Genomic DNA, 16570 nt, shown 5'->3' with positions numbered 1-16570 from the left:
ATGCACCTGCCCGGCTGCGCCCCAGCCATGGCCGACGGCAGCTTCTCGCTCGCCGGCCACCTGCTCCGCAGCCCGGGCGGGAGCGCCTCGCGGCTGCACAGCATCGAAGCCATCCTGGGATTTACCAAGGACGACGGGATCCTCGGCTCCTTCCCGGAGGAGCGGGTCGCCCGGGGTGCGAAAGAGCGGGATAGGAGGCCGGGCGCGCGGACCTCCTGCCCCAAGGCGCCTGCAGGAGGCGCCGAGCCCTCCACGCCTCCCGCCCCGGCACCGGCTCCCGAGTACGAAGGTGAGTGCGCACCCCGGCCGCTCCGAGACCCTTAGGGCTCCCAAACTTAGGAGCTCTGCAAGAGGAGAGAGCCCTGCCTTAACTTTTATTAAGGCATCTGGGCGCAGAGGTGGGGGCTATGTGCGTAGCAGGAGCTTCCAACTTGCGTTCAGGGAAAGCTAAGGGGGTCCTCGCAGCCCTGACCCCCGACCTCCCTGGGCCATCTCGGAGCCCGCATGGGTAGGCGGGGTGGCCCTCGGATACTCCGGGGAGTGTCTCTGACCGTCCGGGGTCTCATCGTCCCAGCCCCTCGCCCCTACTGCCCCAAGGAGACCGGGGAGGCGCGGCCGAGCCCTGGGCTGCCTGTCGGACCCCCAGCCCCCGGCGACTCGAAGCTGTCAGAGGAGGAGCAGCCCAAGAAGAAGCATCGACGGAACCGCACGACCTTCACCACATACCAGCTGCACGAGCTGGAGCGCGCGTTCGAGAAGTCCCACTACCCCGACGTGTACAGTCGCGAGGAGCTGGCCGGCAAGGTCAACTTACCCGAGGTCCGGGTCCAGGTAAAGCGCCCAGATGGGCCCACGGGAGGGCCGGAAGCTCAAGCTGCAGCCAAAGCTCCCTTGAATCCCCGGGCGTCCACGCATTTATTACGGCACTTTTCCCACGGGCCTTCCTGCGCTTGGTTCGCCCAGAGACCCACAGGAGCGTCACAGATTTTCCATGCGCCCCATGCCCCGTCCCTTGGACAGTCTGTTCCAATTTGTAGTAGCATCTCCCCTTTGGGGTCTCCCTCGTTCTAAGCTAAAAGAGAGGAACTGGGGATGGCTGGCAAGATGAAGAGGCGACAGCATCCAGGACGGGGCGGGGGGCGGGAAGCACTGAGTGGAGAGGGAAGGTAGGCAGCGGCTCGAGGGTAACCGGATTGCGGCCCCAAATGCCACCATAGTCAGTTACGGCGCGCACCTTCTTGAAAACGAAAACCCTATCTTCTTAACGAGAGCCTGGCGCCTCGCAGTTGAAACTTTCGGTGGGTTTGTTTAAGAAACTGACTTTTGCTTCTCGGGTGCACATCCAGCCAAACTTCCCACTGCTGCAGAGGCCTTTTCTTTTTATTTAAAGGGGTTTTCGCTTTAATTAAAGCTGAATTATCTTTAATCCCTGATCATTAAAATATTTGAAAGCCTTAAATATTTGCTAGTCATCTGTGAAAAATCCGGGAGAATTTCCAAATTGGGAGAGTTTACGGAGGCCCGAAAGGGAGACATTGGGAACAAATTTCACCGCATCTGAAAGGCAGTGGAACTGAGATGGGATTTGTGTGTGTGTCTAATGAATTAGATTTCCAGGAAGTGAGGATACTCGGATGTTTGGGGCTTTTAGCCTTGTCTTAAAAGTAAAAGCGGACAGGCTCTTGCCTTTTGTCTTTTCTGTTTAGTTTAAGGGGTTAAAGTAATGAGTAAATGTCATGGTTTTAAAAAATAGTTCCCTAATGTGACTCAGGATTAACTGGCAAGGACAGTTCAATTTCTCCTAATTTGGGGCAGGAGATCTGCAAGGATTTCATTGGAGGGGTGGACATCTTAGCACCTGCTTTTCAGGGAGGAAGGATGGGGTAGGGAGAGGGAAAGAAAACAAGTGAAAGATGAAGAAAGAGGAAAGGGCAAAGCCCTCCAGTGCCCCTCCGGAATACAGGCACAGCCCACTCAGGGGCTGCCTTCATGCCTCTGTCCCATGTTCCTTCCTCTTTACTTGTTCCTTCCCTCTCTACTTGTTTGGGGATGTTTGCTTCTTGTTTAAGATGTGAGCTTCTTGAGAACAGTGTCTGACTTCTCTGTGATCACAGGGCCAGCACAGTGGCCCAGCATATGGTGGGTTCTTAACACATGGGTATGATGTAATCAGATTGGGGGGGGGTAGGCAGAGTCTCCCACTGTGTTGACGACAGCAGTAGAGCAGGAGAAGAGCAGACTATCCCAGGTTTTAGCCCTCTGACTCTGGATACTGGATCTGAAGCCTGTAGCTGATATTTCGGGGGATGGAGTGGGATGTTGGTTGGGGGGAGGGAGAGGCAGTGGGTCGGAAGCCCTCACCCGTGCCAGTGTTTCTCTATATAGCTAATGTTTCTGGGAAAATCAGGGCCTCAGATATGCTGATGAATCTTTTATTGAAAGGGACCCGGGGTACCTGCATTTTTGTTCTTTCTCTCCCCGCCCCCCCGCCCCGCACCAAATCCCAGCCTTGCAGACAGTTGCCCTGCTCTGCTCAGGTGCTGGATGGCTTTGTCTGAGTTCTCCTATGAGGTCCCCTCTCCCTATTATTAACTCAAACTGCTGTCTCCCTTCTGACATGGCAATTATTCCCACATTTTCCTTCATAAATTTAACACTGAAGCCCCCCCAGTTTGGCCAAAGTTCTTTCTAGATTCCCCACTAAACTAGACCAGTTCTCTCTGCTCTGTTCCTGAGGGTGGTAACTTGGTAGTGAAACCTTAATTACATCCTTTCTTGTGCTTTTATCAAATCAGTAATGGAAGTTGCAGCCTTAAGAGACCAGACTTCACTCTTGGTGTGGACTTTCTCTATGTAAAGAAAAAAAGAAAAACTTGAACTCATTGAATTCATCTTAGGGTAACGTCAAAACTAACTCCACGGAGTAAAAGTAGATTATTAAATTTGAACTATTCTAATCATTGAAAGCCATTTTTAGGAAATATCAGAAATACTAGTCAGATATCGATTAAATAAAAATGAAAATCTTATGAACAGTAATATGCATATTAAATATGCCTGGGATAAAATCAACCCACTTTGTTCTATCAGTAATTTGTGGAAATAGCTCTATTTTAACAGCCGGTGTTTCCAGTTACAGTACTTAGAGTATTTGTTTATACATATGTTTATAACAGGCAAAATGTGGGTAAAGCACAGAGAGTCTGCGACAAAAGCGCATCCACTGTACCACACAGGGAGGAAGCCGGGTCTAAAGTGAAGGGTCGGGAGGGGCCGCCAACCAGCAGGTCACAGAAATTTGGTGAGATCTGGTTTCCCAAGTCCCACTGTCCGATTCCAGGGTTAACTTCATTTTTTTTTTTCTGCCTGCTCGGTGCCAGGAGTTGGAAACAGATACAACCACAGCTAAGGGTGAGGTAAACAGGGACAAGGGTAGGAACAAACACCACGGAGGACAGGGACGGGACATAGAGACTCGGCGCGAGAGAGGAGGAGGGGGGAGACTGGAGCAAACGGAACAGACAAGAAGGATAAGGCGGGTGGGGAGCGGGGCGTGGCGGCGGGGATGAACGGAGCAGGTGAAACAGTCGAGCCCCGGTCCTTCTCGGGGCTGGGGAGTCGTGCCCCCGCCGCAGCCCGACGGCGCTGTGCTGCCTTCCGCAGGTATGGTTCCAGAACCGACGGGCCAAGTGGCGGCGGCAGGAGAAGCTGGAGGTGTCGTCCATGAAGCTGCAGGACTCGCCCCTGCTCTCCTTCAGGCGCTCCCCGCCCGCCGCGGCCCTGGCGCCCCTCGGGGCGGGCCCGGGCGGCGGCGGCGGCGGCGGCGGGCCTGCGGGGGGCGCCCTGCCGCTCGAGTCGTGGCTCGGGCCGCCGCTGCCGGGCGGGGGCGCCACGGCGCTTCAGAGCCTGCCAGGCTTCGGGCCGCCGGCGCAGAGCCTGCCCGCCAGCTACACGCCGCCGCCGCCGCCCTTCTTGAACTCCCCGCCCCTCGGCCCCGGCCTGCAGCCCCTCGGGCCGCCGCCGCCCGCCTACCCGTGTGGGCCCGGCTTCGGGGACAAGTTCCCGCTGGACGAGGCGGACCCGCGCAACAGCAGCATCGCGGCGCTGCGCCTGAAGGCCAAGGAGCACATCCAGGCCATCGGGAAGCCGTGGCAGGCCCTCTAGGGGCACCGGGAACCAAATCAGGCCAGACGCCCGTCCTAGGAGCCGACCCCGAGCCGCAGGCGCTCACGCCTTCTCCCTGGGTCCCCCGGACTCGGCCACTCTTGCCCTGCGCCGCCTGAATACCTGGGTCTAGGATGTGCATCTGCGCCCGACTCACCGCCGAGGGCTGACCCCCCACCCCAGGCCAGCCGAGACCTCTGGCCACGCCCACACTCCCACGGACCCCGGGCCTCGCTGCTGGAGGGGGACAGGCGGCCACGCTGCTGCCACCCCGGCGGGCGCCGGAGCCTCCAAGTTCAAGGGACCCAAAGCGCCTGACCTCGGCCCCTCCCGGGCGGCGTGGCAACCCCAGAAAAGGCCGACTGGGAGGAAGGGGAGGCGGAGAAAGGGTTTGAGGAACTGTCTGTACAAGTAGTTTCGAAGAATTGAGGAGGAGAATTAAAGATTTACCTGTTTTGGTTTGACTCTGGTTAAGCGCGCTCAGGACTGCGGTGGAGGAAGATGTGTGTATGAAGGCGGGCTCTGGAGGGGCTGCCGTGATGCATGTGGAGGGTGCGGGAAAGCAGAGGGCTGCGCAGGAGCTGGGGCTCCCTCCCGCGCATCCTCCTCGGGGAGCTGTGCTGCAGCGGAGAATCGCCAGCGTCCCAGACACAGCGACGCCCTAGAGCAGAGCGCCCCTCTCCTGGCACGGCGGGCGCCTGCGAGTGTGTGGGGTGCCGGGTGTCTGGAGCCTAAGGCTCAGCTGCCTGCGCGTTCCCAGCCCCTCGATACCGCAATAGCCGAGCTGCAGCTGCTACTCTGAAGGACAGAACCTAGGAAGCGTCTACACCATCTTCCCAGGGTAAAAGTTGAACTCCCCGAAGCTCCTGGCGGCCCCGCCTCCCTTTTTCCGCCCGCCGCGGCCCCAGGCCCCTCTCAGATCATTGTCCAAGTCACCGGCTCGGGGCCCGCCCCTGCTACCCAGGGTTGATGACATTAGTGCTCCGAAGCCTGGGGCATAGCGACTTTTCCTTTTCTAAGCCCCGCGCCACCCTCTCGCCTCCCCAGCTCGCTCCGCACCCGGCAACCCAGTGGTTCTGCTCGACGCGCGTCGGGCTAGCAGTCGCGCTCGGGGAGAGTGTCCTGGGGCGCTCTGAGCCGCGACCCGGAGGGCACGTTCTCGCGGGCGCGTTGTGGACAGTGTCGTGGCTCTTTGGCGCCGTCTCTCGGCGGGCGGGGGTGGGGGCGGGAAAGGAATCCAGAAGTCTCCTCGGGCTTCAGAAGCTCCCGGGGTACTCGCGGTGTCCCCGGGGCGAAGGAGAGCCCGGAACTCCCAGCCTGAGAGGCCGCGGTACGAATAATCCGGATTCCCGCCGCGCAGGTCCTTCCGGCCTCCTATCTTTGAGCGCTCCGGGAAGGCGCGGCCAGAGCCTTAGCGTCAACCAGCTACTTACTGTCTATAGGCCGTTAGCACGTTAGTGAACACCACAGCCCCCTTTCCTCCTGTAAATGAGCCCCACCTCCCTGGGAAATGGGAAAGATGGGTAGTTTACCACATTGCGTAAACTATACCAGTGATCTGGCATGAAGCGATACACACTGTGACCCCGATTCTCTGATCCCGAGTATCCCTGTGCTGTTCTTGGGTTCCTGAAACCTACCTGGCAAAAGGAGGGCTATCCCGGGGCTGGGAGTCGAGGGAGTGTCATCACAGGATTCAGTCCCTGCCATGTGGGTACTTAGAGGCTGTGGCATAACCAGAGCTGTGTACCCCTAGACCTTCACCTGGAGCCTCACACATAGCAGGCTGGTCAGGAAGAATTTATTGAATGGGTTATTTCCCCCAAAAGGTAGGGAGTAATATATTGATACTTGTGCTTTTCTCTGACAAGGAGGTTCCACAGGGAAATGAATGGAGTGGCCCAAGCAATATCAGATCAGATCTTGGCATGAAAAAAATAGGTAAACTCAGGATGGATGTGTAAGTAAATTTCTTTCACTTTGGCCTATCTTCTCTTTCATCCTTTAATGCCCTCGTTTTTCTGATTTATTCAGAGAACTTCCAACTTCAGTGGCCCCGGGTGAGTACCACACTTGCTCTGCCCTCTTTCTCCTTAGTCCTGGGCACCTCTGACCTTGTGCATCTCACCATCAGCAACTTCTTCCATTCCCTTAGATCATTTCCATTATTCATTCTGTCTCCTTCTCTCTGCCATTTTTCTTCCTATCTTTTTGCATCTGCAGCTTTCCACCATTTTCCTCTCCTCTTTTACTAGTTTAGTCTGAGAATGGATATTCTAAACCGTCTCTTTAGGCACCGACAGAGTGAACCATACCTGGACTTCAGGGACAAGTCCTTGGAAAATGATCAAAATACTAATAGCTAATGATCATTGAAAGCTTACTATGTGCCTGCACTCTTCTAAGTGGTTTCATCTCAGTTAAGCCTCACAAGGACTCTACTAGGAAGATTCAACTAGCCCCATTTTATAAATGAGGAGACTGAGGCACAGAGAGGCTGCACCAATTAACTCTGCTTGTAAGCGTTGGAGCTGGAATAACTAGAAGTCCCGTCAGTTCACGATCATATTGCATATTCGGGAAATATTTGCTGAATAAGCGCTCCTTAATTCCAGTTCCCAAGAACAGCTCATTAGGCCATATTGGGAATTGAGATGCTGAGTAATGGGTGCTCGTTGTGAGTGCCTTCCTGGGCTACCTGGGGGAGGCCTGGACAAAGCATCAGCCCCAGCGGCCCGCCCTCTTCCTAAGGGCTGCCTAGTAGTAAGGCAGCTCCACTGGGCCTGCGGTGAGTCAAGCTCCCAGCTCCAGGAGGAGGCGTGCAGGTGAGGCGGGCAGGCGGTACTGTACTTAACTCCGGTAGGAGGTGAGTATGGCTTGTGATAAAGAGCGTTAAAGCCCCAGACGATCCAGAAATACCTGGGGCCGCTGCTCAAGCTCACGGCTACGGTAGCAGTTTGCAGAGGTGCCAGTCAAGGTGCGGCACTGCCTTCCGAAACTAGACTGTGCTGGCTCTGATTTGGGGCGGACACACGCCTTTCAGGGGCTCTGGGGGAAAGGACTCCCCCAGTAAACCTTCATCACTTGGGAAATGGTTCTTGAGTCTTCCATGTTGAGGATGCGGGTTTGGCTCAGGCTACCACTGTCCACTGAAGGGGAACAGGAACCAGTTGGGAGTGGTCTTACGGGGTTCGGGGAGAAAAGACACTGTGTTGCTCTAAGCAGGCCTTGCTTCAGGCCCATGTGGATCCTGTCAGACTAGGAGGGAGGCTCTGGGGACTCTCTCGCAGGAAGACGACCCCTGTTCTGAACGGCAGCCGGCGGGGGGTGCGGGGTGGGGAGAAGGTGGAACGTCAAAACCGCTCCTCCGGGCTCCTGGGAACTGGGGTGGGAGCCGCCCGGCGCCAGGCTGTGTGACCGCGGGGGCGGGGCGGAGAAGGGCGCCTCGGATTGGACGGCTCCTAGGGAAGGGCGGAGTCAGGCACGGCCAGCGGTGCCGCGGGCGCAGACTGTCTGGCGCTCCCCCTGGACCGAGAGCTGAGGCAGAGATCCCGGGCCGGCGCGGAGCTGGGCGCCCCGCTAACCTAGCCGCCATCAGCCACCCCCGCCGCGTTGGGGGCATTTCAGTTTTCGCAGTTCTCCCTTTATGAAGGAGTCTCTTCCTGCCCGTGAGGGTGGCGTGAGTGTCCTGCGCGCCGTGGCTCCGGACTTCTGGTGGTAATTTTTCTCTCCCTTGGGGACGCAGGGCACTGAGGGCTCCGCCTCTCCAGACCGCCGGTCTCCAGAGTCACGGGGTCCAGAGGCGGCCGCAGCCGCGGAGGGTCTTCCTCGCTCGGTGTCCTGGAGCCCCGCGCTGCGACCCCAGGCCGGTCCCGGCTGTTCATCCGACGTGGGTTTCCCGCTCTCGGAACCCAGTTCTGCCCCCTGCGGGCCCGAGCTCCCACCTCTGCTGCCGGGAGGGTGATCGGGACGGGTGTGGGTGAGAGGGGTGGCAGGGCTGGGAGAGACCCCTTGGGAGGGGCAGGATTCGGCCCAGAGGTCTGCAACTGAACGGGGGGGCCCCGCTGTCTTTACTTATTTTAAACGTAAAGTTACTGTTTGGGGAGATGGGAAATGTTACACCAGGGGAGACAGTCCCTGCCCGTCCCCCACAAGCTAGAATCCGGCGAGAGGAGGCAGGGGATCCTCATCCTTCCTGCTCTCGGCCAAGTTCATCGGTTACTTGAAAGCCTAGGCGGAGAGCCCTCGGTGTAGCCAGGTTCGGGAAGCGAGGGCAGCGCGGGCCCCCGCTTCCAGTGAGCCGCGTCCTCCCCGCGGGAGGTGCACGGAAAGGACACCAGGAGTCCGGACACAGCCGCCCCCAGGAACCTAGCATTTAACGTGACGCCTGCCGCCCGCGCCCGCACCCCCAGCCTCGCTGCGCACCCTTCTCGGTCTCAGGTCCAAGCGCGCCTTTCCGCCAACAGAACCTTACTACACGAATGGAATTCCAGCCTCCCAGGAGGCCAGAAAAAAAAAAAAAAAAAAAAAGATTTTCAGGGAAGATAATATTAATGAAAAGCTGGCCTTTCGTTTCCGCTCAGCAAGCGCGAGCTCCGCCTGCGTCCTGACCCGCCTGGGAAAGGGGAGGCCTGGCAGCCGCAGGCAGGCACTCCCGACTCTTCAGGAGGCCGATGGTGCGCTTTCTGGCCAATGTCGTCCCCTTAATTGGGAACTGGCTCCGATAATCTGGCCTCAGCTTGTTAGCTGTACAATAGGAGGCAGAGTTAATGACTCATTAGTGATTAATTCCTTAACTGTGCCTTAATTGCTCTCCGTAAAACTGCTTTCGTAAAACTGGATTAAATAGTCTAGATCCTTGGCCACGTCTCTCACAGGCCTGCAAGACACGGAGTGGGCCGTGTTCCCTTACCTTTGGCGGGTCATCTTCTTAAGGGCAGCTGCAGTGTCACCCCTCAGCCTGGAAGTCAGGAGATCTCTGGTCCAGTCAAGGCTGTGACACTGCCCGGTCATGTGACCCCGAACAGGTCCCCCTGTACAGCTATATCTCCAAAATCTCCCTTTATCCCTCATCACCCACCATAGACTCCTGAAACAGAACACATTTTATTCTATTCTATTCTATTTTTAAAATTTGGCCCGGCCACACTGCATGCAGGATCTTAGTTCCTCGACCAGGGATAGAACCCGTGTCCCCTGCATTGGGAGCGTGGAGTCTTAAACACCGGACCTCCAGGGAAGTCCCCGGAACACCTCATTTTTAAAAGCAGTGTTCTTCTGCTCTGTACATGGTATAAGTGTGTGTGTGTGTTTAGGTTAGTAGGTTCTGAATGAACTGCGTAGGAGGCTACCTTCCTGTCCAAAGTGGTCTGAGAAAGCTCTTTCCAGTGCTAACAGTGGCTGGGTTCTATAGTCTCCCCATTTGTACTTTAAAAACTTAGCTGTTAGTTTTTTTCACCTTCTTAATTTTCCTGTCATCTTTATCCATTCCTGAAACTTGCAAGGCTTGGTGGACATGTAATGATGAATACACAAGAGTCTCCACCCTCAAGGAGCATAGCCTAAGTAGAGGAAATAAGAATGAAACTGTACACACGTTTGCAAGTGCCTACTGGTTTTCTCCACCTGGGGTCCCACAGGCCACCCCAAAACAGATATGTTCAAAACAAAACTTACTTGTCTTTACTGTGTGGCTTCCTAAAAACCTTCTTAAAACTCTCCTCTCTCTTTCTGCATTTGTAGCCACCCAACGGATGCGATGAAATTGTTCTTGACCCCTTGAGGCAAGCTATTTTCCAGTTTCCTTTCTACCTTATTTCTCAGCCATACATCTTCCAAATGTTAGCTGCCCAGAACAGAGACATCGCCCAGCCTCCCTTTCAATTAGATATGATTAAATAATGACCAGTGTCATGGAACAGAAAACACTTTTAGGATGTAAGTTCTTAAAGGTCACCAGCACGCCCTGTTCTTGTCTCTTTCCTGTAGTCTGTTGGCTACAAGACAGGTGTGATGCTGGAGCCCCCAACTTGGACCATGTCACGAAGCCACATGTTGAGGATGTTGAGTAACATGACGGAAGGGACCATAGGCCATAAGTCCCTGACACTGGTGCACCATGCTAGCTCTTGACTGCTACCTGGGCTCTCTGTTTTAAGTCTAAATTTTTTGTCACTGTTAGCCAAACCTAACCCTAATTCATTCATCCCTTTTCTTCAGTGCCTGTATGCAGTTAACTACTTAGCCCCATTGATTTTACTTCAGAATGTCTCTTAAGTTCACCTAGCCCTGTTTTTCCAGCAAGCTCTCTAGCTCAGGGCTTTATCAACTCTCACTCATGCTGCATGGCCTCCCACGGCATACAGTGCTTCTCATGGTCCCATTCTATGGTTATTTCTTCATTGATTCATTTACCCATTACATTTATTGGATTATTTCACCATCGATTCATTTACCTATTATATATATTGGGTTCTCTTTTTGATAAGCTCTGGAGCTATAAAGATACAACTTCCATATTATCTTCCTGTCTCTAAATCCTTTCCATCTATCCTTCACACTGTAGTCAGAATTAGGTGCTTCAAATAATTCCTCTGCTTAAAACAATTCCTTATGGCTCATGGGACAAAAGCCAAGCACCTGATGAGTATGGCATCTGAGCCGCTTCTGAATCTGACCCAACCCATCTCTCCAGGCTTGCCTCTAGCCTTCCTCCTCAACCCCCTTCCCTCCTCATCCTCTGCTTAAGTGACACCAGAGTACTCTGCATTTCACTGGTCCACCGTGTGCTTTTTCAGTTTGTGGCTTTGAGTATGAATGTTCCTTCTGCCTGGAAGGACTTCCCACCCTCCCCCTCCTGGCAGACTCCTTCAGGACCTGGCCCAGAAGCCACTGCCTTCCATGCAGCTGGCCTGCCTTCTTGCAAGAACAAGTAGGTTCCTTGTTCTTCTCCCCCCCCCCACCCCCCCGAGCACTTTGTTGATGGAGTGCTACTCCAGCACTCATCCCATAGTGACGTCCACAGCCCCAAGGGAGACTGTGGGCTCCTTGAAGGCAGCTGTCTGATCCTCTCCTGCATATTCAGTGCCTGACCCAACAGAAGCACCCAGTAACTGATGCACAGTAACTAGTACAGGGGTATGTGAGGCCCAGAGAAAGCATCCCATCCTATAAGAGCTTATAACAAAGAATCTGCCCTAGACCACGAAGTCACAGAAGACTTCTCTGAAGAAGTGACACTCAATCTGAACTCTGAAAGGAAAACAAGTTAGCCAGGCAAGAGGAGAGGGGGAAGTGGGCACGACATGCGCTAAGGAGGAGGGACCGGGGCCAGTCTGACGCTCTAGAACAAGGCTGGCCTGGCAGAGGCCAAAGGAATCTTAGAGAAGAGTCTACGTGGCTAAAAACAATTTTAGGAGGCAAGTTCTGCATCCAACCAAGACTCATAAGGAGGGGAATTTTCCAACATAGGAAGTGTGTTCACCATCTGGATGGCCAAAAATTAACTAATGTCTGCTATAGGTGGGGATATGGTCATTTCAAATAAATCATCTCGTCTGCAGTATGAAGAGCTGTGAAGGAGGCAAGAGAGAGTTCTAGAAGACCGGTTAGAAGGCTATTGCAGTAATTGAGGGAAAAGAGCATGAACGCCTCTTGTGGTGACAAGGAGGCTAGGTTTGAGGTTGAATGAGGAGATTGTGAGTTCAGTCTTGATCAAATGAGTTTGAGTAGAGATATTGGATAGGGAACTCCTAGTATTGGCTTGGAGCTCAGAGCTCAGAGCAGAGCTGGCTGCTATCCGAGCTCTGAGATCGGTGCACAGATGATAATCAAAGCCATGGGCAGAGATGAGATGAGATTGCCAAGAGAGACGGAGTATGGAGTGAGAAGAGGAGACCGATGTCAGAGCCTTGAGAGGCTCAAGTGTTTCATGGACAGTGTTGGAGGAGGGCAGGGGAGTGAGAGAAGGAAAATCAGGAAAGTGTGGTGACATGGAAGCTAAAGAAAGAGAGTTTCAAAAGGGAAAGAATGGGCAACAGGACTGTTAGAATTTTCAAAATTAAAACTTAGCCAGTGATGAAACAAGGATATGCAATTTTCGCTTCCTACAGGGGGATGGGATGCAGCTATTTTGGAAACACTGCCAGTGGTTTCTCCTGCCTGGGAAGTAATCACGGTGGTGGCTGGACCCCACCAGCCACTTCTCTAAGACAGGGACAGCAGGGCAGGAATTGCACAGACTTTGCCTATTTTTGTGTTTGTATTGACCCTATTCCTGTCCTTCCTTCTAAACTTTCCCCCACCTGTCTTCTGCACCTTCAGAAAGCTACTCATTCCACATCTAGAAAGAAAGTGAAATAAGGCAATTGTCCTAGAAATGACAACTGATTATCTAAAATTCCTTCAGAATAAACCTGTTTAGTCCTTCATACAAGATGACTCCAACTTTCTCCATCACTCAAACTCTTCTGCACACACCCTCTGCTCTTGCCAAACTCAACTGTCCACCAAGCTTGACCCAAGCTTTCCTACCTTTATGCCTTTATCCAAGCTCTTCCTTCTACCTGAAATATCTTCCCCCACAGAAAATACTTTAAGATGAGTGAAAATGAAGATACAGCATACCACAACTTATGGGATGCAGCTAAAGCAGTGCTTAGAGGGAATTTTATAGCTGTAAATACTGTCTATATTAAAAAAAGAAGATTGCAAATCAATAACATACCCTTCCATTTTAACACACTGGGAAAAGAAGAACAAACTAAACTTGAAGTGAGCAGAAGGGAGGAAATAGTAAAGATTAGAGTGGAAATGAATAAAATGGAGAAGAGAAAAACAATAGAGAAAAACTACTTGATATAATTAGGTATCTGGGAAATGAAAAATAAAACCACGATGAAATACCACTTCACATGCATTAGGATGACTAGAATCAGAAAGTCAGCAGCAAGAAATGCTGGTGAGAAAGTGAAAAAATCAGAACCCGACATACGCTCATGGGGAAATGTAAAAATGTTGCAGCCACTTTGGAAAACAATCTGGCAGTACTTCAAATGATTAAATATAGAGTTACCATAGGAACCATCAATTCTGGCCAAGAGAAATGAAAACATACATCCACACAGAAACCTGTACATGGAAGTTTATAACATGCATTCTTCATAATAGCTAAAAAATGGAAACAACCCAAATGCCCATCGACAGATGAATTAATAAACAAAATGTGATATATATGTACAATGAAATATTATTCAGCCATAAAAAGGAATGGGATACTAATACATGCTCCAACATGGGTGGGCGTTGAAAACATTATGTTAAGTGAAAGAAGCCAGACACAAGAGACCACGTACCACGTAAATGGAAATTCATATGAAATTCCAGAATAGGGTAATCTATACACACAGAAAATAGATTCATGGTTGCTTTGTGCTGGGGGACAGGGGGCTGGGGACACAGCAGGGGATAAAGGATATGGGATTTCTGGGCTTCCCTGGTGGCGCAGTGGTTGAGAGTCCGCCTGCCGATGCAGGGGGCGCGGGTTCGCGCCCCGGTCCGGGAAGATCCCACATGCCGCGGAGCGGCTGGGGAGAGGCCACAACGGTGAGAGGCCCGCGTACCGCAAAAAAAAAAAAAAAAAAAAAAAAAAAGGATATGGGATTTCTTCTTGATGTGATGAAAATGTTCTAAAATCAGCTGTGGTGATGAATGGTTGCCTATATCTTTGAATATACTAAAAGCTATTGAATGAGGCACTTTAAGTGGGTGAATTGTATGGTATGTGAATTATATCTCAGTAAAGCTGTTGTTTTGTTTTGTTTTTCCTTTTTTTAAGTCTTCCCACTAAAGTCCATCCATTTCAGGTACTCACATTGGAAGAATTTTCCTAAATACCATGTTCATCGTGTTGCTCCCTTGCCAGGGAGCCTTTTCAAATTCAAGAAGGACATATCAATTCAGCTAACAGATAACGAGCGCCTACTGTCCTGGGCACGGTGACCCATACATCCACACACTTCTGCAGTTTCAAATCTCAACTTCTCTTTCTGCCTGCAAGGCTCCACCCGCATGTCTCACTCACCCATTTCCTTTCCCGCTGACCTTCTGGGTAACAGAAAGCCTCTGCTCGAAACCGCTGACTTTGACAGCATCTCGCTCTCCCCAAGCCCCTCTTCTATACTGTTGCTTAAGGTGGACAACACCTTTTTAACCAAAAGGAGAGACCAGCCTAAAATGCCAGCTCTCCTGGGAAAGAGAACCATCACTGAAATTCACTCTGTGATGTCAGCTCCTGGCTGGAGAACGTTTTCTGCCGTGACAGGTTGGTGAGGTGGGGGTGGGGAGGAGCAAGTGTGACAAGAGAGAGGCCTTGGGTCCCAGGGAAGCTGGGCTTACATGCCATTTGCATCGGGCCTGCCCTGCTGCAGTGGTGCACCCATTCCTGTTCTTTCACTGAGCGTCCTCTGTCTAAGTTGCCTTTTCTCCTCTCCTTGCATCCTTCTGTCCCTAGTGCAGAGCTCATCTCCAGGCATCTCTCCTCGGTTTTCCCTGCCTGTTGTCCTCTTACTTTCCCGGGGTCAGTCTGTCTTGTTGTATCTCTGAATCCCACTGCTTTGTGTTCCCCCCACCCCACCCCAGGCTCATTTCTAGAGCAAACAAGCCCACGGTAAATGGGACTGCCTGACACTTGGCCAAAAATCTGCTTAAGCAAGACTTTTTCCTCAGACTCAAACAGCAGTTCCTTGTGTCTTTTTTGTATTTTGTTCCATTTGGGGTGAGGAGAATGCCTTCAGATTACGGTCATAGAGACGTGATCAGATTCCTTGTCAAGGGGTCACAGGAAGCCCAGTCCTGCCACCGACTTGCTATGTGGCTTCCGACAAGGTAGTTTCACCCTGGCCGAGGTCCCTTCGTTGTAAAATGAAGGGTTAGACCAGGGAGTTCCCTGGTGGCCTAGTGGTTAGGATTCCGGGCTTTCACTGCCGCGGCCTAAACATAAAAAGGAATGGAATGGAATGGAATGAAATGGGATAGAATAGAATAGAATAGAATAGAATAGAATAGACTAGAATAGAATAGAATAGAATAGAATAGAATAGAATAGAAATGGTTAGACCATTTCAAAAACCCTCCCGGCTGCAACTTCTGATCCAGCAGAGTACTTCAGTAATTTGGCTGAGGGTACCATCTGGTGTTCATCTTGAGAACTTCACCTTCTAATTGGGCACTAAGAGCTGTCTAACAGAACCTTACTTCCCAGAACCGCCAGCTATGAGAAGGGCATCTCCTCAGCCAAGGAATGGCCTTCCTTTCTGAGTCTGCCCAAGTCCATGGGCTTCACGCTGCCCCTGTGATGGAAGGCCCTTCCTTTTCTACTCAGATTCCCACTTAGGCCAAGTCAACCCAACCCCGGGGATTCTTATGTCATTAAAGCCACTAGGAGGCCAAGAAATATTATGCTTTCAGGTTTCTCATGCCCCTCCATAATTCAGGTTAGGAAGGAATTAGTTCTAAATCAATTTATTCAAAGCATGAGTGAGGAAATATTTGCATGTTTTAATAAAATGAGCCCTGAAGTAGGGAAATTCTTTTTTTTTAATTGAATATATTTGACATATAGCATTGTGTAAATTTAAGATGTACAATGTGTTAATTTGATGCATTTGAGTATTGCAATATTATTGCCATGGTTGTGATATTTAGCACCTCTATCACATTACATAATTTCCTCTCTTTTTAGTGGTTGATATAATTAAGTTTTAGTCTCTTAGCAAATTTGACGATTGTAGTACAATATTGTTGTCGATATTGAAATAGGGCAATTCTTAATTCAAATTTAGTTAATTAAAAATTATACTAAAGGTAGAATTTTAGAATTATATTAAAAGTAAAATTTTAGAATTTTACTGCCTATGCAGTAAAAAAAATATTTGATACATGGTATTCTCTTCCTGGTATCCTTCAAATGACAACAAATAGATGATAAGTTTAGTCCTACCATTAGACATTATATGATATAGGATTGCCACTCAAGTTAGTTTCTAATACCTGGTATTTAATACCAGGGTATTAATGACTTAAATATCCTAATCTATCACCCACCTAGAAATATTTATGTTTTAAGAGTCCATTTCTGGGGGTACAATGACCAACCCCCAAAATAAACAGAATTTAAGCATGTAAGAAATCTGGTGAGGAGATACTTAGAAGCTCTGTGATCTTTTTGGCCAACCCTCCAATGACCAAGATGCTCATGATACTGAAGGCTCAGAGATGAGAAAGGAGATTAAGAATTGTTCTATTCAGGGGCTTCCCTGGTGGCGCAGTGGTTGCGCGTCCGCCTGCCGATGCAGGGGAACCGGGTTCGCGCCCCGGTCTGGGAGGATCCCGCGTGCCGCGGAGCGGC

General features: G+C 51.4%; 1 protein-coding gene across 1 annotated transcript; it reads left to right on the top strand.

Annotated features, from left to right (window-relative positions):
- RAX (retina and anterior neural fold homeobox) lies at positions 1–4164 on the top strand. Its single transcript, XM_024133906.1, has 3 exons — positions 1–289; positions 575–831; positions 3664–4164. Exons 1-3 carry the CDS (start codon positions 1–3, stop codon positions 4162–4164), a joined length of 1047 nt encoding a protein of 348 aa, XP_023989674.1.
- Positions 4165–16570: the final 12406 nt, after the last annotated feature.

Source organism: Physeter macrocephalus, chromosome 19, assembly GCF_002837175.3.
Source record: "Physeter macrocephalus isolate SW-GA chromosome 19, ASM283717v5, whole genome shotgun sequence".
In the NCBI taxonomy this organism is placed as follows: domain Eukaryota; kingdom Metazoa; phylum Chordata; class Mammalia; order Artiodactyla; family Physeteridae; genus Physeter; species Physeter macrocephalus.
This window is presented reverse-complemented; position numbering and strand designations above follow the sequence as displayed.